The 20,756-nt window shown below is 50.6% G+C and overlaps 2 protein-coding genes across 3 annotated transcripts in view; one reads left to right on the top strand and one right to left on the bottom strand.

The window, feature by feature from the left end:
- Positions 1-8,321: 8,321 nt before the first annotated feature.
- Positions 8,322-14,928, bottom strand: RIIAD1 (regulatory subunit of type II PKA R-subunit domain containing 1). Of its 2 annotated transcripts, XM_019628935.1 has the most exons (5): positions 14,826-14,928; positions 14,270-14,346; positions 10,215-10,261; positions 9,033-9,141; positions 8,322-8,441 (listed from the first exon to the last, which is right to left on the bottom strand). In XM_019628935.1, exons 1-4 carry the CDS (start codon positions 14,907-14,909, stop codon positions 9,071-9,073), a joined length of 279 nt encoding a protein of 92 aa, XP_019484480.1. In that variant the 5' UTR covers positions 14,910-14,928; the 3' UTR covers positions 8,322-8,441; positions 9,033-9,070. The 2 variants fall into 2 exon arrangements, with proteins under 2 accessions (XP_019484480.1, XP_019484479.1); XM_019628934.1 differs by lacking the exon at positions 9,033-9,141.
- A 5,717-nt stretch (positions 14,929-20,645) lies between these two features.
- CELF3 (CUGBP Elav-like family member 3) overlaps positions 20,646-20,756 on the top strand; it is a 14,194-nt gene continuing 14,083 nt past the window's right edge. The window contains exon 1 of the mRNA XM_019628980.1: positions 20,646-20,695. The gene's annotated coding sequence lies outside the window, so the exon portion shown is untranslated. The remainder of the gene's footprint in view (positions 20,696-20,756) is intronic.

Raw genomic sequence — 20,756 nt, 5'->3', positions numbered from 1 at the left:
GGGCCCATTGACTTGCTATTCTTACCAGAAGCCCAGAGAGCTTGGCTTCTGTCTTCCTATGTGAGCTCACCTACCACTCCAAGCCAAGTAAGCACTTCTGTTCAGTTTCATCCACATGAGGCCAACCCAGCTAATGGGAGATCTGTCACCCATAGTTGCACTGATCACTGTACCCAACCTCCCACTTGCCAGAACTCCAGTCCAGCACTGCTATTGTTTGAAATTTGCCATTTCAATGACCCCATCTTGATGACCTTGAAATAGAAAGAAGCCCATTTCGCACAGCATCATTCCACACCACCACCGTCACCGAGCTCTCAGAAATTGTTTGAGAAACACACCACATTCCCCACAGTGCACAGTAAGTTTACTGGGGGCGTCCTCTGGCTCGGCACCTGTGTGGGAGTGAAGCAAGCAGGACGTGGTGGAGGAAGTTGAGCTGCTGTGGCCTCAGTAAAGACCTCTGTCATTCCCACAAGCTCAACCTAGGATGGCTCTGCAGAGAGATGTACCCTATTCGGGCAACTGGCCATACCCCCACATCGACTAGAAAGGGAGCGTGACCTTGGATGAGGTGACTGACTTCAGGCAAAGGCACTTCCCCTCTGGGAACTGAGACGAGGGCTGTCAGCATTCTCAGCAGCTTCGGTCCCGAGGAGAGGGTTCCAGGCAGCACACCACAGTCTCCACTACAGTCCACCTCTTGTGCTGTTCAGATCCGTTTGCTTCATAAGTTTTAGAATGATCCCTTCAGGATTCTGATGGCCTCTTTTCCTGGGAAAACTTAAGAGGAAGGTCTGTGACTGACCATAGCCCCTGCTGCTGTAGCTTGTCGGAAGTCTGCCACTGGTACTTACCTCCCTCCTCTGCCACTCACTCTGCGTTCCTCCCCATATGCCCTCAGTTTGTACTTCTACTGGTCCAAATGGGTTACCTGATAAGGTACATCATGCCTTTCTCAGGCCATGACCATTTGTCCATTTATCATCAAAATTGAGCAAGTAAGGAACAATAGCTGTAAGTGGATGACCTCGGTGCCAAGTATATTCTTTCCACATTGTATAACAGCAGCTCTGCCTCCTGATGGTCAGGGTCAGCTATCCTGCCAGGAATGGTGACTCCTTTCCTCACCTCCTTGTCTCTTGGTAGTGATCTTAAGTAATCTGGTGGCAGCCATAGCTTAAAGTTTCATGACTTTCGGTGTGTCCACTGATGGTGGAATTATTCCCCTTCTGGCAAACAGGACTAAATCCTCAGAGCCCAGAGTTGGGATAAGAGGGGTCCTCACTGGGGTCCTTGGGAGTGATGGTAATGGGGGGCTGCTCCTACATCTACCCCTTGTTTCCCAGACCCATATATTTTACTTAGGGACATAGCACGATAGGATGACTTGATCCAGGGTACATACTGTGTCCTCGAGTCCCAGAAAGAGGAGGAAGAAGGCAGGGCTAAAAAAGTACACAAAGGAATAATGGCAGAAGACTTCCCACATTTGTTAAGAGGTGTAAACATACTGATTCAAGAAACGAAGCAGCATTTTGAGAATCATTGATCTAGGAGAAAGGCCACTGGGAGGCAGAAGCCCTGAGTTTTTATCTAGGCTTTGCCCCCAAGAAGTATTTCTCTGAGGAAGTTTCTTCTCTCTGATCCTCAGTTCCCTGGTTTGTAAAAGGGTGGTGTTATACTAAATGAGCTGGAAACCCATTAGAGCTCTAAGATGCTATATTCAAATAATAGCTACCATTTATTCTTTACTCTGTGTTAGTCCCTGTACTGAGAGCTTTATATAAATTCCATCACTGAATCTTCACCAAGATTATATGAGGTAGGCACTATTATTATCACCATTATACAGATGAAGAAACTGAGACTTGAGAAAAGTCACATAGAATACATAGCAGATTGAGGACTTGACCATGTATTAGTCTGGCTCTGGAGCCTGTGCTATTATCCACTCACCTGTACAGCCTCATTGAGACTTGGAGTCTCTTCTCTGTGCCTACCTCTCTCTGTTCCAGTTGGAAAATACCATCAAATTTCTGAGAATGACCTAAACAAGCTGCTAGAGTCTACCCGGCAGCTACATGATGAGTATAAGCCACTAAAGAAACACGTGGATGCCCTGCAGGTGACTGAGTCTGCAGAGGCTCCCTGACCTATGTGAAGAGGAGGAAAAGCTCTCCTTGGGTTCCTCTGAGAAGCAGAGTGGCAGACGGAGCCTCCCATCACTGAGACCCTGGCCGCGGCAGCCGCTGCAGCCGCAGCTGCCCAGCAACTTTAAGTGGCTAGGAAGCAGGACACTTGGCAGATAGCCACCTTCAGGCAGCAGCCCCTACCTGTAAAGGCCTGCTTGTCATGTCATCAGCAGATTCACCGGAATGCACCTAGACCCCCTCTGTGCAAAGCCAAGAGTCAGTCCCGGAACCCCAAAAAGCCAAAAGAGAAGCAGGATAAATGAGGGAGGGAGAACTCCCTTCATAGAGCTCTGCTGCTCATAACCCCTCCCGTCGGCCAGTGATTGACATCCTGATGTGAAACAACCCTCCCCCACCTCTGCCAAGTCTCCTATTTAATGTGATGGAAGCACAGCCCCTCTCTCACTTCACTCATTTCTTTCTGCTCTTGGGGTTTCTGTTTGGGGGGAGATGTGGTTCAGGTGCTAACGACAATGTGTCTGACTTTCACTTCTTTCCCTCCCACATTAGAAAAAGAAAGAAACTAAGCAAACCCCAAACAAGATAAACCCAAAGAAATCCACGCCAAGATACATCATAATTAAACTTCTGAAATCTAAAGACAAAAAAATCTTGAAAGCAGCCAGAGAAAAATGACACCTATAAAGGGAAGAAAAAAATTCAAATGATAGCAGATTTCTCATCAGAAACCATGGAGGCAAGAAGGAAGTGGTATACTTTTTCAAGTGCTGGAAGAAAAGAATTGCCAACCCAGAATTCTATACCCAGATATATCCTTCAGGAATGATGGTGAAATTAAGACACTCCCAGACAAAGGGAAACTAAGAGTTTGTCACCAGTAGACCTACCCTTAAAGAACGGCTAAAGGAAGTTCTCTAAACAGAAAGGAAACAATAAACAAAGAAATCTTGGAACATCAGGAAGAAATAAAAAACATGGTTAGCAAAAAATATGGGTAAAGTCAATAGGTCTTCCTAATGACTGAGTTCTGCTACTTCACTGAAATGATAGCTGCTCTCTATGAAGGCCTGCTATGGGCCAGACATGGCCTCCCTTACAGCAACTCCGCTAGGGACATGTACCCGCCTTTACTGATAAACTCAGCAACCCCAGGGAACAACAGGAATGGTTTAAGAAAGCCGACAGAGTTGTTCTTTTCCACAAGTACTTAGTGAGAGGCTTTTGTATGAAAGCATATTTGGTTTCTTTGGATTCAAGCTGGTTTTTTCCCCGGAGATGCTGAAAACCAGGCTTTGCATATCCGTGTGCGCATGCCAACCTGCTCCCAGGGAGATGCTTTTACAGCCTGAATGTTAGCATACTTTGAGTCCAGTCATGTCAACCATGCTCAAAGGTATCATCTAGGAGCACCCCCTCTTTTCACAGATAGGAGAGCCGAGGCCCTAAGGGACTGTTAACCACAGAGGAAAAGTGAGGGAAGGGTTCCGGAAGAATTTCCGGGGAAGACAAGAATTGCCCTTTAGACTTAGCAACGGCGAGATGTGGCATTAGACAGTAACTTGGTGCCTACAATTCCGACTCACCTGTTAGCTCCACGTCACGAAGCATCTTCAGGACACCTCCTGTGGCTTCCCCACCCCGCAGCACAGTGCCAGTCAGGTGCCCCTCCTCTGTGCTCCCATGAGGTCTTGGGTGTTTCCCTTATCATTTAACTTTTGAAACTGTATTATAATGATCTATATATTCCTCTTCACTCCTTCAGGAAAGAGTGTGTCTTATTCCCAAAACCTTGCATCCTGAGTACATGATATACCCTAATATTTCCTGAATAAATGCATGAATTATAAGTGGGTGAATAAACAAATGAATAATCAACCTTGCAAGGTTTCTTTCTTCTGACATTTTAAAGAAGAAAACAGCTATGGAGCTTATGAAGCAGCCCTGCCAGAGATGAGGTCCTGGACCTGATGACTTGTGAGGAAACTTGAAGCTATGACAGGAACGTGCACATGTGTATTTCTCTCCGTCCGGCTATCCCTTTTTCACGCAGGCCTGCCTGGCACAGGCCTCCTCCCAGCGGCGCCTCGGGCTGCGCGGCCGGCCATGCCCAGCAGAGGGCAGCAGAGGCCCGTCCAGCTAGAAGGCACGCCTGGCTTTCCAGACGCTGCTACGGAGTCCTTACTGCACGCTGGCCGTGGAGTGACAAACCAGACTGACAAGGCCTGCTCTGGCAGGAGCTCACATTCTTGGGGACACAGACAATCACGAGACAATAAGCCAACAAGACAATATCGGACAGTGATAGGTACTGTGAAGAAAACAAAACAGCGGCATGACAGAATGGTGGGGGAGTTTAAATACATATTTTTTAAGTGTCAGGACAGGCAACTTCAGCCGGATCCCTAGGAAGACGCTGAGAAAGTGACAAGAAGCTACTGGGGACACTGCTGGCTGGATAAACACTCAATATCCCAGCCTCCCTCAAAGAGGGGGTCACGTACACAGCTCTGGCCAATGAGATGTTAGTGAAAGTTGGCGGAGGGTGTACGGGGCCGGATAAGCTTTTGCTTTCTGGAAAAGAAACCCGTGTCATGGATAGAGTCCCTTCCTGGTCCTGCTCCACCTTTGACCATGAGGGAACGAGAGGAACCTGCAGAGGCAGGCGCAGAACCAACACCAGCAGCCGCCACCTCCAGACTTGCTATGTGAAGAAAGCAACGCCTGTTTGCTTGGCAGAGTTTTCTCTTCCCTTCAGTGTATAGCCTCCCATCTCAGACCACCAGCCCCATAGGATCTGGGGAAGACAGATGCAGGCAGAGTGCAAAGGCCCTCACGCGGGAACTACATAGGCGCATTTGAGGAAGAGAGGAAAGACGGTGCAGCGGAAGCACAGTACGGCGGCAGCACATTACGGCGGCTGCGTGTAGCTCATGGAAGGCCATCTGCGTTTCACTTTAAGTGCATGGAAAATCGCCGGAGGGTTTCAGGCAGCAGAGTGACTGACATACTCTGACTTAGGTTTCTTGGATGATCATTCTAGCTCTGACATGAAGAATGAGTCAGGAGTGCAGCGGGGCAGACACTGCTTTGGGGCTGACTTAGCTGTTCCCTCTCCTTTCCCCGGGCCACCTTCTGTTCTAGAAGCTACAGGGGTTAAAAGTTCCCTTCCCCAGTCTCTGTTGCCCTTGAGATGATCACGGGACCCTGTGAGGCTAGGTGGGGAGGACTTGCTGGAAAACTTTGCTTTCCTGATAAAAAAGGGACGTGCTCGCAGACTCAGCTGGTTGGCCCTCCTTCCTTCGCCCCACCTGGAATACAGAAACGACCCTGGGAGTGCTGGGGCCCTCTCGCAACTGTGAGCCCACGGGCTAAGGATGGCAGGGAACAGATGGAAGCCTGGGCGGGGTACCTGTCGACATCATTAAACCTTTGAATCTTGCTTACTGCCAGACTTCTTAGGCGAGAAAAATAGCCCCCTACTCGCACAAGCCACTGTAAATCGGGTGTTCTGTCATTACATGCAGCTAAATACGTTCTCAGCTCACACAGGAGAGTTAGCAAGGAAGCTGGCTAAGATGTGGGTGAGGTGGTGCAGCTGAGAGACGATGGTGGCTCGGACTATGGAGATCGACTCCCTACAGGCCTTTCCATTCTGGCCTTAGTTTCCTCTAGTTTGTCCTCCACACTATGACACTTTCTAAATACAGATCTCTTCATCGGCTCTTCTGGGCTTAAAATTCTTTGCTGGCTCTCCATTGCCTGCATGATAAGAAACTAACCTCCTGTGCCTAAAACACAGTGCCCTCTGGGACTTGTCCCCACCTTCTCATCCACCATCTTCTCCCACTACTCCCACCCTTGCACTTTATGCATCTCCAACAAGACAAACCCCTCGCGAATATCTCCCACATGCCAGGCACTGTCCTTCATCACTGATCCAATAGCCCTGAGAGGTGGGTGTTATACATCTTAGTTTATAGATAAGTGTAATGTTCAAGGAAGTTAAGTGGCTTGGCCAAGACCACACATCTAATAAGCAGTGGGTCGGGATCTAAACTCTGGTCGGATTTCAAAACAAATTAGAGATTTCGTTTTCCTCACTTGCCAAGAAGTCTTTCTGAAAGCAAGTGATTGCTGGGCTGTTCAAGTGCTCAAAGATGCTGTCAGGGCCTCCAAGTCTTCTGATCTTTCCTCTCTTCAGAGCCCTGGCTCTCACCCTCCTGCTTGTTGCCTCATGGCCCTAAGATGGCTGCCAGGCTCTAGACATCACATCCAAGTTCAAAATGGAGAAAGGGGAGGGTACACCAGTTTAATCTTCACAAACCCCCCCCCACTCCTTTTTTTTTTTTTTTGGTTATGGAAGAAAAAGCTTTCTTAGAACTCCCCAGCACACTTTTACCTGCAGTTCATGGCCCCATGGCTGCCCCTAGCTGGAAGCAAGGCTGGGAAGGCAGGAAATGGGATTGTCGTGGTTGGCGTAGGTTAATATGGTCCAGTACTTGGGGCTGAGCCCACTGCTGCTGCCAGCAAAACTGGCGTTCTGTTAGCAAGGAAGAAAGGGGTTGTAAGGGTCTGCCCCACCGTTCCGCTCGGCAGAATGGAAACGCCAACAGAGCCCCGACTGCCCCACGCCTCGCCCCACCCCTGCCGGGCAAATCCTTTCTTACCCATCACATGCCAGTTTCCATGAGGCCTCCCTCACTCCCTCAGGCAGTCTTGGTGTTCCTCCTTGTACCTTCTCCTGTATCATGTACCTACCTCCATTGTCATTGTCTTTATAGCAACGGATACAACAGGAGTGCTCACTGAATCACGCAGGCATTCATTCTCTCCACAGACGCTCACCAAACACTTGCTGTATGCCAGACACTGTGCTAGGAGTCGGGATTCAATTGTGAACAAGTTCGATTTTTAGATTTGGTTCAGGTTTGGGGAGAAAAGCAGCCCATCTCCTAGACCATAAACTTAGCACACTACATCACACGAAGTAGCGGCACCGTGACCATGGTAAACGTATTCCTTACTCAGGAAGGCTTTGAAATATATTTTAAATGAAATGTATTTCTTGTCTGCCAGCCCCCCACCCCCAAGCATGAGCCATGTGCTCTCACAGTGTCAGATCACGCACTCAAGCATTTCGAAAAACACTTTGCACTCTCCCACGCTGCTGCAGGTCGCTTCTCCAGGAAAGGTTCCAAGAATGTCTAATATAACACTTCACATCCGAGATCCTCAGTAGAGGTGTTTTTTGCTGAAGGCTTCATGAGGATTGTCTAAACAGGGATACCGCATTGTCAGAGCCACAGCTGCTGGCGAGTGATCCTGAAAGCACTGAAAATAGCTCCTCAGGCCCCTGTTCCATAGCTTATTCTGTGTAGCTTTAATAGTTCTCCGAACGCCCTGCTTTGGTGCCCTTTCCACTACTGCAGGTGATGGCAGCTGAGAAAAAGGCAGGCGCAGACCCGGGGAATACAGTCCCTGCTTTGGGCTGTGCTTCTGTTGCCATGGTGATGTTGACAAGTGACACCCAGGTGAGAGGTCCTTCATACAGTGGAGCCAGTGGGTGGTGGAGGCCAGAGAGACAAGACATAAGCAGATAGCATCCACGCCTCCTGGCCTGGAAAGGACCTCCTGAGGCCACCCAGTCCGTTCCCCTGCCTCTTAGCTGAAAACCAAAGGGACGGGCAGCGGGTTCCTGCAAATCTGATAACAAAGTCTAGGTTCGCGGTATTCATGACCCTGAATGGCTCTTCTCTGTCTAGCTTACTCTCCTGCTGTCCTTCCAGCCCACTTCCTCTCATTATGGCTTCCATGGAAATCAAAGTTCATCACCACCACTGGCACACTCTGAACAGTAACCCCAGAGGTCAGATAAGGAGAGAACAAAAGCCAACGGCTGAAGGTGGTTCTCGCTCCAGGACCACCACATCCCCACCCTGTTCTTTCGTCCCGTCTTGGCTCTGGGAGTGGGTGGCCTCTCCGGAGGGGTGGAGAGTACACGCTATCGAGGCACATGGGAAACCACCAACTGACCTCGTGGACAGGCCCATGGCAGCCACCACGAGAAACAGGCCTGCCGCCCTGCCCACCAACTCAAAGGACAGGGCAGAGTGACCCTCCTACGAAGGACGCCTTCCTCCTCCGTCTGAATGAAATAAGGCAGAGAAAGCAGAGAGGTCTGTTTTTAATGAGTATCTTTAAAAGCCCTTGCAGAAGCAGACGCAGCCCACGGCAGCTTCAAAAACCACACTGATGACAACAGGATACTCTTCATTCCAGAGGATCCTGCAGCAGAAATGGTTCCACTATATCAGAAGTGTGGCCTTTTCCCACCTCACATTATAAAAAAAAAAAATCCCGACCTTCAAAATTATTTCAGAAACCATCCTGCCTGTGACATGTGTGGCGGCCCCGATGGCCTCGCCTGGTTGGAGGGGAGCAGGAAAGCGTCCGGTCCAAGAAGCAAGGGGAAAGCCCTCCCCCATTACCAGGGACATATGGAAAAGGCGCCTGCAGGGGCGCTTTGGAATTCTGCAGCCTGAGAGCAAGGCCTGGACCCCAGTGGGTCCCACCCCCATTTACCTGCCACTCCCCACCCCCAAACTACCCCCACCTACATTCTCCTCATCCACTTTACCAGATTAAAAAGACAGCTGTCTCTTCCTGCCACGGGCGTGCTAGACAGGCCCTGGGCCTCTCTTCACAGTCCCGAATTCCCCAAAATAGTGTCAAGAAATCTGAACACTTGCACGAAGCTTCTCTTCAGCTTCTCCTTGTGTTTTCCTTCACACCCCGGGCCAACGCTTACTCTCACCAGAGTAAAGGAGCCTGTGTCTGCAAGTGAGGTTAGCACCCACCCCCGGGCTGGATCCTTACTGGTCTCTCTCAACAGCTGGGTGTCATGATTTTGCTAATTAAGCCTCTTTCTTCTCCTTAATTAGCTGCCTGTGAATCTTGTTGGGAAGTCTTGGATCCGTGAAATAGTCTGGGATAAGAATCAAAAACAAGAAATCATCTAAACCCAAGGGAAAAAAACTGGGAGGCAGACAGCTTATTGTGCTGAAAACTTGGGAGGGCTGAGTCTTACTGAACTGTTAGCTGGTGGCCCCGCTTTGCTTTACGCTTTCCAGCGTAATATGAGATGTCACAGCAAACCCTGTGGTCACTGTCCCTGCACCGGCAGTTCTGAGCCTGCCAGCTCCTGTGTTCCCAGGAAAGGCTCCCCTCCCCGCCACACTGCCGGTCCCTTGCTGACGCACAGGAGCCATCAGAGGGCTGAGGGAGCTTCTGGGTTCTCTGCTCCCGGCCCATCTTGGGGCCCAAATAAATGCCAAGTGTTATTCTTGTCTCAACTCGGCTTGCCAGCTTCTCTCTGAGAATCACGCCCTCTCTGAGAATATCCTCTCAGAGGAGGGCCAAGCTCTCGCAGGATGACGACAGAAGAGGTTTTTATACACCCGGCATAATGTGAGTCAGAAGCAGCATCTGCTGTAGCAGCAAAACGCACTTGGACTCAAAAATGATGTGAGGACGGAACCAACTCCCAGGGCTAACAGGACCTGAGAAATCAGCCAGCCCAGCCCCTTCCCTCTAAATACCATTGACCTTGAGCAATCTCCAGGCAGCTGAGCCCATTAGAGTCACCTGGGGAGCCTTTAAAACTGTGCAGGCTGGGACCCACCCCAGACTAATTAAATACGCCCCCCACCTCACCACCCATGGGCCTGGGCCTCGGTACTCTTAAAAGCTCCCCAGGTGACTCTAGTGAGCACCGGGGTTGAGGACCCCGCTTTGCAATTCCTGCCACTGTGTTCCTTTGGGAATCTCAAAATTCTTAACCCTCACCATTGAGGAAATTCTGCCTCATTTCTTCTCTGTCCTCATTTGGAGGAAGTGACAATGGAGGAAAGAGCCTCTGAAGACAGCTCCCTGGGGGCCATCAGGTGAAGAAGGACCCCAGACTCAGCGGGAAGAATCCTGGCCTTGACGAGTCCAAATTCACACAATACTCCCTGTGCTGCTTTATCAAACACCCCAAATGGATGCTGCCCCACTCACCTGCAGCAAATTCTCGGATGTTGTCTGGCCTTTTCAAAAACATCTCTCTGGAAAACAGTAAGGGATGAGGGCGGGAGAGGAAGCAGGCTTCATGGCAGGTTGGGCGGTGGCAGTGGCAGCGGGTCCCTGCCTTTCAGGGCAATTGTGCTGCGGCCACAGGAAGCTTGTCATTCGTTCAACAAACACTTTCACAGAAGCAGAAACCAAGCCCGGGGCAGGCAGCAAAGATGAGCTTGCTGCCTCATCCTTGTCCTCAATCTCGTTTGGGGGAGAGGGGAGAGCCTCATCGCAGTGGGGCAGATACACAACCCCACACAGTCTTCTGAGTCTAACCAGGAATTCCCACAGCAGGGGTTGCGGGGGGGTGGGGATGTTGTAGGATAAAACAAAGCTGAGAAGGTGGCCATAAGAGGGGTGGTGGCCCTCCAGTCCAGCAGCCAGACGCTGATAGCACCCACAGTCCCGGTGCCACTAGGGAGTTGAAACCGCCTCACCTCACATAGAGTTTTGTGGTTCGCGAAGCACATACACAAAAAACATTATCTCACTTTACAACAACCCCGTGAAAACAGCAGTGACTGCATCTCCATTTTACATCTGAAGAAGCCCGGCCTTCAAAAGGTTAATCATTTGCCCACGTTCACATAGCGAGTCAATAAAGGAGATGGGTCCAGGTCTTGGGATTCCAGCGCCACGGCTCTCCACTCACACCCCTTGGCCACGGCCGCCCGGCCCCACCAGCCCAAAGGCCCCCGGAGCCCGACTCGCAAGCTTCCTCTCCTCCAATCCAATCTGAGAATTAGTGAGCACAAATTCTGTGTAACTGTACTAGATATGAGGCATTGATTTTTTAAGACAAAATGTAGCCCCACCTGAAAGAAATTACACTCAAGTAAAAGGGAAGGGGCCAATTCCCAAATGTCCAAAAGGCCACCTCCAGGCAGAGTGACAAGAGGGGTATTAGTGCGCTGCGAGGTCAGAGAAGAGAGAGGTTGCTGAGAGCCGGACCCCAAAAATCTGCAGAGAGCAGCTGGCACTCGAGAGGACCCTTGAGAGGGATTTCAGTGCAGGACAAGGGCATTCCAGACCCCTGGAAGCAGCAAGTGTGAAGACCCGGAAATGAAACAGCCCATATTTTACAGATGGTGAACCCTCTGAACTGGGTCGTACTCACCTTTGTCCTCCCAGGGTCCAGAATGGCACTTGAGGGGGGTCAGTGCCCTCCACATGGTCTGTGGGATGATCGGGGAGGTTCAGTCGGCCGGAGTGGGGGGCACGAGCAGGGAGTCGTGGGAAGGGGAGGAGGCTCTGTTATGGGGGGTCATGAAGGCCAGGGAGAGACTTTTCTACTCAGTGAAAAGCCGGTGGGAATGCGTACGTAAAGCCTGGCGTAGCCACATGCTACAGCACTACAGAGCCACGACAATGGGGGCCTGTTGGGTTGTCGGAAAAGTCATGACGTATTTTTTCTGTTTTTCATTGCAAAAATGTGTCATGACTTTTCCAACAACCCAATACAAGGCTTGATAGACTACAGATGGCAGAATTCCATTTCTGTGAAGCACAAAAGGGCAAAATTAGTCTGTGCTATTGGAAGTCAGGGTACTGGCTGCCTTTTGGGGGGAAGTGACGGGAAGGGGCCACAAAGGGTCTGAGGGCTAGTCAGGTTCTCGTTCTTGACCTGGATGCCATGTGTGTTCTCAGCTTGTGGAAGTCCATCCAGTTGAGAATATGCCACTTTTCTGTGCTTTATACTTCAGTAGAATGTTTTTAAAAAGAAGACGACAAAGAAAGCAAGCAATAGGGCGGATACACTGAAGGTTTTTCCAGCCAAGGAATGACAGGATCAGGGCTGTACTGGGGAACATTCACCAGCCTGGGTGTTTACAAAAACATTTCATAAAGCCTTCCTAAACTCTCATCCTTTGCTATCCTATCTCCAGTCGAAAACCCGGAGCTCTCTGGGTGCCTAAAGTTAGTTAGATCCCTACGTTTTCCGTTTTTCAGGTCCCAAACTCTTCCCATTAAGAGTTCCATACACTGCATATATGAGTATAGACTGGACAGCTGTGGCTGAATGGCCATAAATCTCTAGGATTGGAAAACCCAAGTGGGGAGCTTGCTTCCCAACAAAAACAGCTCGGAGCTTATCATGCTTTGGAGTGAGTATAGAGCACAGACCTACGCGACAGGTGAGCAGGCATGCTGCCCAGCATCCTGTCCCGTTTTCTTTATCACTGGAAGGACCACCTGAAGCATCGAGTACAGACTTCATCCTGATGCTACCCAAAGGAAATAACAAGAACACCAAACAAACAAAGCAAACCCTCAAACTTCAAACACTTCCCCCTCCCACCTCCATCCCGGAAAGAGAAAGGTCTAAGAGGGGCCAGGAGGATTTCATGTAGGGGAGTTTCAGGGGTAGCAAAAGAAAACAAGCCTGCTGGCCTACCTACAGGCCTGGAGAGGTGGGGTGATAAAGGACAGGAAGGATGCCTGGGGCTGTCCCTGAGGCAGCCAGACACAGGCGTCCAGCTCCTGGAAACTGTTCCTGGAAGAGAAGCAGCAGGGCCACCCCTGACATGTGACCACTACAACAAGGCCCTCTTCATTCACCACCCCCAAGGATTCTAATCCTTTTGTGATTTAATTCAGGCTTTTAACATCTATCTCCAAGCTCCCAGCTGGAATCATTCCTAACTCGGCTGATTGCAAGCATCCCAGGATAGCATGTCATCCTTTACTTCCCTTTAGAAGAAAAGGTACCAAAAGTGACAGCCCGATCCCCAGGCTGACTTTGACAGAGGACCCCCTAAGCTATCTTTTGCCTGAGCCTTAACCCTGGCCCAAATAAAATCAACCTTCACAGACAGATTAGAGTTTTCACTTTCTCTTTCCTCGCCTGCCCTCTGACAACCTGCTGTCACTTGGAGAAATGGCTAAAATATCAAGAATAGTGAAGTCCAGGAAAAACGAAGGGGCCTGGGGGAAAAGACACCTCTCCGGTCTGCTTTTCAGAAGAGATGGGAAACCCCCAGCCCTGGCTCCCGAGCTCCTATGTGCTTACAACACAACATGGAAGAAAAACCAGGGGTTTGGGTCCCGATTCAGCAACTTGGGGAACCGTACGTTACCTCTCAGAGCTTAGCTTTTCTTCCTCTGTAAAATGGAAGTGATAATAAGCTCTCTTTTGTGGAGTCGCTGGGAGGATCGGCCAAAGGGTACCAAAATGCCATCACTATGGGGGCGCTGGGGACACAAACATGGCTCCACCAGCTTGGAGCTTGGGTCCAGGAAGAGAAACGGAAGATTGACAATGCAATTACAATATAGTGTGATAACTGCTAAGGCAGGAAACCAAGGCAGGGCCTGCAAATGGAAGCCATTGTTTTTAAAACCTTGCCTGTTGTCTACAGGTGAAGAGCATTTGAGACAGCTCTATTATTTTCAGCCACTGCTGCTCCAAGATTTTATCTCCCCTCCATTCTTTGCTCTTCATCCCATCAGGAGGTTTTCCTGTTCAAACAAATGCCCTACTGAAAGGTACTGCAGTGGGTGGGCAGGAGGGGTGGGGAGGACATGTTCAGGAAAGTGGTCTTTTCCCCAAGACCACTTGGGGAAGTGGCTCCCAACTCTTGGAGTCTTTCTAGGATGTTCTCAGGTAGGGAAGGGCCAGACAGCTGAATTTTTTTAAACTTCTAGTGATCTTGTTAATCATCTCTGATGGAGAATAAAGTTCTATACCCAAAGGCTGCCTGTTGAGTTTCTCACGGCCCAATTCTTTCTTCCAAGTGTCGTAAGGAATATAGATATCCTTACAGCTACAGTGAATGAATCTTAGTATTTTATGAGAAGTTAGAGATAACTCAAGAAAGCCCTCGGTGCCACAAATCTAAGAGTGAGAAAAAATTCAACCTTGTGATGTTTTCTAACTTTCAGACCCTACAGGAAGCTGTAGGGAGTGTTGAAAGAAGGAGTCACTGGCACTCATCTGTCCCCAAGATTTGGTCACCTGTTCCACTAGCTGCTCAACGCCAGTCCGGAATACCACCTACCTGAAGAAACCACTTATGAGCAAATCCACTTCTTTGTGGGTCCTTAGGTACTTTTCGTTGGCAATCCGAGTCTGAATCTGAGGGCAAGAGCAAAGGGTCAGGCTCCGTAAGGAGGCAGATTTCAGGGTTCAAGCCCCGCAGCTGCGAAGCGCTGGGGAAACACCGCGAGCACGCACCGGGTCTTTCCCCCAGGATGTTTGACAATGTGAGCCCGCGTCTTCTCAGGGATCAACATCTCCACGCTGCCCACTGCCCAGGCTAAGCGGCCTTAACAAAGCTCGGGTTTCCACCGTCGGGAGGTTCTGGTTTGTAACTAAGTTAACGTATCTGGCAGTCACTTCGGCCCATTTCTCTATCCAGAACCCTGTCTTAGTTCTTCCTGCACTTTGAGGCGCCTGTTGGGGCTCTGTTCAGGGGTCCGCCGGGGGTCTCCTCAGAGCCCCCCAGCACCCTTTATCTGGAACAGGCTCGCGTCTCTCGGGGCCCTCGTCCCTGCCTGGACCCTTATCCTGAGGGACCAGAACTTCGGTGCAGGCGGGGACGGGGGCACATCCACCTTGAAGTTGCGCAGCTGCTCCAGTTGCTCGCGGCTCAGCGCCCCGGGGTCGGACCCCAGCAGCCCGCCCTCCAGCGTCGCCATCTTGTTGCGGTCGTCAAGGCGACGGGCCGCGCGCGTCGGTGGGGCCCCGCCCCCGGCCCCGGCCCCGCCCCGCCCCCGAGCCCGGCCTTCTCCAGCTAGGATGGGGCAGAGGGAAGCGCTAGGGGGCCGCTCTGAAGCCAAGGCGTAACCTCGGGAGGGTCTCTAAAGGATCTCCTGCTCGACTGATTTCCTGGCGTGATTGTGTATGGAACGATCCCTTCTCCTTGACCCCACCCCACCTCAAATAGTTTTTTTCTTAGCTCTAGAGCAAAACTGGAAAAGGGATTCCTAAGGTAGAGAGAGTCTCCCAGAATCTGGTTCCTGACCTTCTGTTGGGCGGAACCTGGATGAAGCCTGGTAGGGAAAGAGAATCCAGGCTTCTTCCCTTTCCACTGGCCCGGAAGCCAAGCCCTTCCCTCTGTCCTGTAGACCCTTGACATTGAAGTCCTGGATTCTTAAAACGACATGAAAGCACCCCATAGGATGGAGTGAACGGATGGCACCAAAGTAAGGACTGTTCTCAGACTGAAGATGCTGGAAAGGAACCGGGGGTCATGCTGCCAGAAGTTTCCCCTCTTGGACTGACTTTCTTGTGTAGATTAGCTTGTCTTGGTGAATTCTAAATTATTTCTCCCATCCCCAATAGAATGGGAGAGGGAAAAGGCAGCCGGTCTTCAAGATGTGTTCTTTTATTATCTGATTAAAAAGGAAAAGTGAAACAAAGCCAGAGAGCTGAAAATAGCGGTGGCCTGGAAAGGGCAGCGGCCTGTCTGTCGATACCCACCTGCTGAGTTTCTACACCCCAGGGATCTCACCCAGCGGAGGTCTTCTGCCAGGCTGTGAAGAGAGCCCCCCAAAGTGAGGATGTCTTTTCAGATTGGCGAACAACTGCTCAAAGGAGCAAGGAAAGAGCCTGAGAAACAAGCCTTTGCCTTGGAGGGATCTCTTGGTGGTCTGCCTCTATTTTCAGCAAAGACGGTGGAAAAGAATGAAAGTGTTGGCAGTTCCCAAGCCAGGAAAAACCCACAGGAGGCAGATTAGATTGTGGGCTCCAGGCCTCTTCCTGGGAACTCCAACCAGGTTAGTAATCATTTTGGTTGGTTGTCTGTTTTTTAGGAGACAGAGTGAATGGAGTGAAGGGAAGATAAGCTGCCATCTACGAGAAGTGGTCTCTTCAGGCAGGAGCAGAGGTTAATCAGAGATGGTAGCTCCTGTTGGCCAACACCTGTCTCTCCCCACCCCTGAACCCCCAGAGAAGATAGTGGGGGAAACTCTAGAGCTGCACCGTCCAGTAGGGTCACCACGTGCCACCTATGGCTACTGAGCACATGAAATGGTCCTATGAGTGTCAGATGTGCTGATAGAGTCAAATACACACTGGATTATGAAGACTTAGTATTAAAAAATAATGTAAACTATCTCATTAATAATCTTTATATTGATGACATGTGGAATATTTTGGCTATATTGTATAAACACATTAAATAATATTTTGGACATATTGGTGAAGTAAAAAAAATATATATTTTTTTAAAGATTTTTATTGGGGAATTGGGGGGATGGGAACAGTGCTGGGTAATTGTGGGAAGGGGAACAGACAAGTTGCTGTCGTTTTGTTCTTCAGTCTAGTTGTGGAGGATGTTGCTTCACTGGCCCAAGTTGGCACCATCATTGCACTCTTCCCGGGCAAGGCAGATCAGTCGTCGCTTCTGGACGGCCGCTCACTGCAGCTGCTGGCTACACACGGTAACCCATGGCAACCCACTGCCACAGGGGCTACAGCCTAGCCGTAGCCGGCGACTCAAGGCAGCCCAGCTCCAGGTTGAGCTGTTGTTCAGCATCTTAGCTGTGGAGGGCAGTGTCACTGGCCCTCATATGTGGGATCCGAACCGGGGCTCTCTGGCATCCCAAGCCAGTTCTTAACCATCGCGCCACTTGGCTGGCCCTAAAATATATTATTAAAAGTAATTTGGGCTGACCGAGTAGCGCGTTGGTTAGGAGTTGGCTTGGGACGCCAGCTCTGAGCAGCAGACCCCCAGTTTGGATCCCACATGAGGGCCAGTGATGCTGCGCCCTCTGCAGCTAAGATGGTGAACAACAGCTCGACCTGGAGCTGGGCTGCCGGGAGTCGCCGCAGACGGCGCACAAGCTGGCCGGCAGCAGCCATGAGCTTTCACAAGCTGCTGTGAGCCCCCATTAGGTCCTCCAATGGCTGGTGAGGGACTGCCTCACTCGGGAAGAGCGCAATGATAATACCATCATGGGCCAGTGAAGCGTCGTCCTCCACAACCAGACTGAAGAACAAAAAGACAGCAACTTGTCTGTGCCCCCCCAACTCCCCAATAAAAAATTCTTTAAAATAAAAAACAAAAAAAGTAATTTCACTTGTTCCTTTTTTACTTTTTTAATATGGCTACCAGAAAATTTTAAGTTCTATATATGGCCTACATTATATTAAACATTATACTGTATTAAGTGCCAGTCTGGACTGGGAAATCTACACACCCCCATGCATAAAGTAATTAAGTCAAGTCCCCCAGCTGCTGCTCAACCATCTTCTTGTGTTTTGAGAATCAATGAAGCCTTTTTTTTTTTTAGCTGAGCCACCGGTTGGCAGCTCAGCTCAAGCTGGGAATCGAACCAGCAATCCTATTGCTCAGAGCTCACACCCTTGAGAGAGCTCTTAGCCAATTGAGCCACTCGGCCAGCCCTCAATTAGGCCTTTCTTGACTGATCACATCCCATGGCTCAAACCCTAAACTCCTGTAAAGAGGCTACTTTTCTTAACAGAATCTCAGTTTTCAGTACTGCATCTCCTGTTGGCCTGTCTTACCTCTCCATTTCAGGTAGAAGCCACTGGAGGGAAGGAAGGTTATATGGGGTTCTATGGTCAATTCTTTGCACTTTCATAGATGCTGTGCTGATGTCTTCACTGTTTTCCGTTAGTGAGGCCACCAGGCATTTGGTGACCAGCCACTCTGCCCACACATGCCACCACTACATTTTGCCCTTTCTGACAAATATCCCGGTTATTCAGCACTTCTCATTTGCTAACGATCTAAAACCCGGAATGAGCTACCCCGTTTATAAAGTCCATAATCTTTTTACGTAAGGCAGCTTAGCAATGAGTGCAGAGGAACAAGAAAGAGCGTGACCTTGGGGACAGTAGGCAGAGAAAGTACCTTGGAGGAACTGGGCTTTGACTCCTCATTTCCTCCCGGACAGCAACTCCCCAGAATGAGCCTCTAGGGGACCCCCAGTCTTTACCTCACAGGGCTCCCCTCCCCCCACAATCTGAAGGAAAACAGAGACGTGCCTACAGCCACCAGCCTGACCCTAGGAGGGCCTGACCAAAACTCCCACCTCTTCTCCCCCAAACCCCGCCTCTCCTCTCAGAACGAAAGCTTCCAGCTGGGGACCACGAACTAAGAGAAGGAATGGAGGCATCATGCTGCCTGCAGCTGACCCCCCATTTGCTGACTAGGAGGAGGAGTGAGGGGGTTCATTATAATTCATTTTTGTGAATGTTTAATATTTCAATTAATATGATTAGCCCCAAGCCTAAACGAGCAGCAGGGCGGCAGATCTGCTGACAAGACACAGAGTAATGAGATCAACAGGGCCGTGGGGTCTTCCTAGGCTCCGTCCTCAGAGGGCGTGATCTGTTTAGCATCTCCATAAATACCAAGATCAGATTAGAGGCAAGAGAAGGAGTAGTGGGGGTGGGGAGATGAGTGGAAAGTTACTTTCCAGATGTGTTTGCACTCTTGATTCCCTAGCACTGCCATCACATGCTCTGGTCACCCATCACTGGGTCCTCTACCATCTCCCCCACCCCCCACTCTTAGGGGCCCTACTGGGAGGAGCTGGGTGTCCATATGATGAAGTGTAATCATGTCTACACACACACACACACACACACACACACACACACACACACACATGCAAATGTGGCTTCAGGCCACAGACACCCAGGCTAAGGAAGGATGGAAGGTGGTCACAGTGAACCAGGCAGTAGAAAAACAGACATCAGAAAGAAGGACACCTCCCACCCGGGGCTCACAGGAAGAAGAATGGCCAGGCTTAACCACTCCCCCATTCCCACCAGGAGGGTTTGATGTGGGAGTTCAATACGTGATCTCAGGAGCCAGGCTGCCCAGCTCCACTCTCAGCTAGACCGCTTTCTAGCTGCATGACCTTAGGCAAGTCACTTCATCTCTGTGACTTGGTTTCCCCATCTTTATTTGGAGGTGATGATAGAACCTATATCATGGGGTGGTGCCGAAGTTTAAACAAGTTAGTAAATATAAGGCAATTGGAACGACGCCTGGGACACCGCATGTCATCTAAGTGCTGACCATTACTATTACGTCCTTCCCAGAAGAGAAGCCTGCCTGTAGCGACAGCTGAGGAGGGGGCTGCTGGGATTCAGTTGGGATCTATTTCAGAGACACCAGCACCACGATGGAGAGACAGCAGCCCCATTCTGGGGTGAAGGAGGGGATGACAGGAGGTGAGGTGTTCCACAAATCTTCAAGCCCCTGTCGGTGAGCACCTGATGGCAGGCAAGGGCTGCCCCATCCAGCAGGTTTGATGTCAGCAGATAACTCCCTGCACTGAGGGGGAGCTGGGAGTGGGCCCAGCGCATGGAGGGGCCAAGCTCCCTTGAGATTATGGAGCAAACCTGTCATCCATAGAAGTATAGTTGTTTAGGGGAGTAATGGCCCCCAAATGTGCTTCCCCACCCCGCTTTGCTCCCCGGCTTAATTAGAGAGTCCCACTCAAGGAACCTAAGGGGGAATGGGGAGCAAAGGGAGGAGTAATTGGGTTTCCTCTGCCCTAAAGGGGAGCTTGACAGCTTTGAAATCAATAATCTACTCTTGCCGGAGGTTCTTTGCATCAACTGTTTATTCGAGAAATATCCGTTAAGCACCTACTATGTATGAGCAAGACACTGTACTAGGCAGACACTGTGAAGTAAAACGCTGAATTAAACCGTGTCCTGGTCTTCAAGGAGCTTACAAGTGAGAGCTCCCGCCGCCGTCACCACCGCCGCCTCCCTGCCCACGCACTTATACACACAAACCCCCCAGAGGGAGCAAAGGGGGCGTCTGCAAATGCCAACGAGATATAGCTTTCCTTGGTTCCTTTTCTGGAAAATATACCTTTCTCTCTCTGCATTCATCTCACCCCGCTCTCCCCTTGCCATCTTTCCTCTCTGGGTCCCTTTGCCCTTTTCTCCCAGGCTCTGCAACCTGCTTCCCTTCCTAGTTACACCTCCCTTCACCCCCAACCTGCCCAACTGTTCCTATGCCATTTTCTTTCCCTGGTTTCTTTCCTTGGCTCCCCACTCTCGGTCTCCCCAGATGCCGGCTCCCCTCTCCTCCTCCCCCCTGCTCCCCTCTCCTGGGTCTTCTCTTCCAGCACCAGGGACAGCTCCAGCCCCCGGAACAATGGACCCCACCTTAGGGCTCCTCTATAAATTCTCCATCTTAGTGCCTTGCCCAACTCGTGATTGGGGAGTAAGATGGGGGAAGGGTTATTATCAACAGGGCCAGCTGCTCTTCTGGGGGCGGGAAGGGAGTCAGGGAGGAAAGAGAGAGAAAGAGGGCGTGGCGCTTGTCTGGATTGTGCGTCCCTCTCCAGGGTAGGGAATTTGTATTCCACCCCCTGAGACTGACATCACTGATGTCAGGGGAAAGGAGGTGGGAGTGGGGAGGGGGGTGTGGAGGGGGGAGGTTTTTGTTGAGGAGAGCGCGGCCGGAGAGCAGAGCTCCGGGACCCAGGTGACCGGGAAAGCAGGCAGCCCCAGCAGCGGGAGCAGCCAGCAGCAGCCCAGGCCCGGGG

Source organism: Hipposideros armiger, unplaced genomic scaffold, assembly GCF_001890085.2.
Source record: "Hipposideros armiger isolate ML-2016 unplaced genomic scaffold, ASM189008v1 scaffold_819, whole genome shotgun sequence".
NCBI classification, from domain to species: Eukaryota; Metazoa; Chordata; class Mammalia; order Chiroptera; family Hipposideridae; genus Hipposideros; species Hipposideros armiger.
The sequence above is the reverse complement of the archived record's forward strand: the minus strand, read 5'-3'. Positions and strand labels throughout refer to the sequence as shown.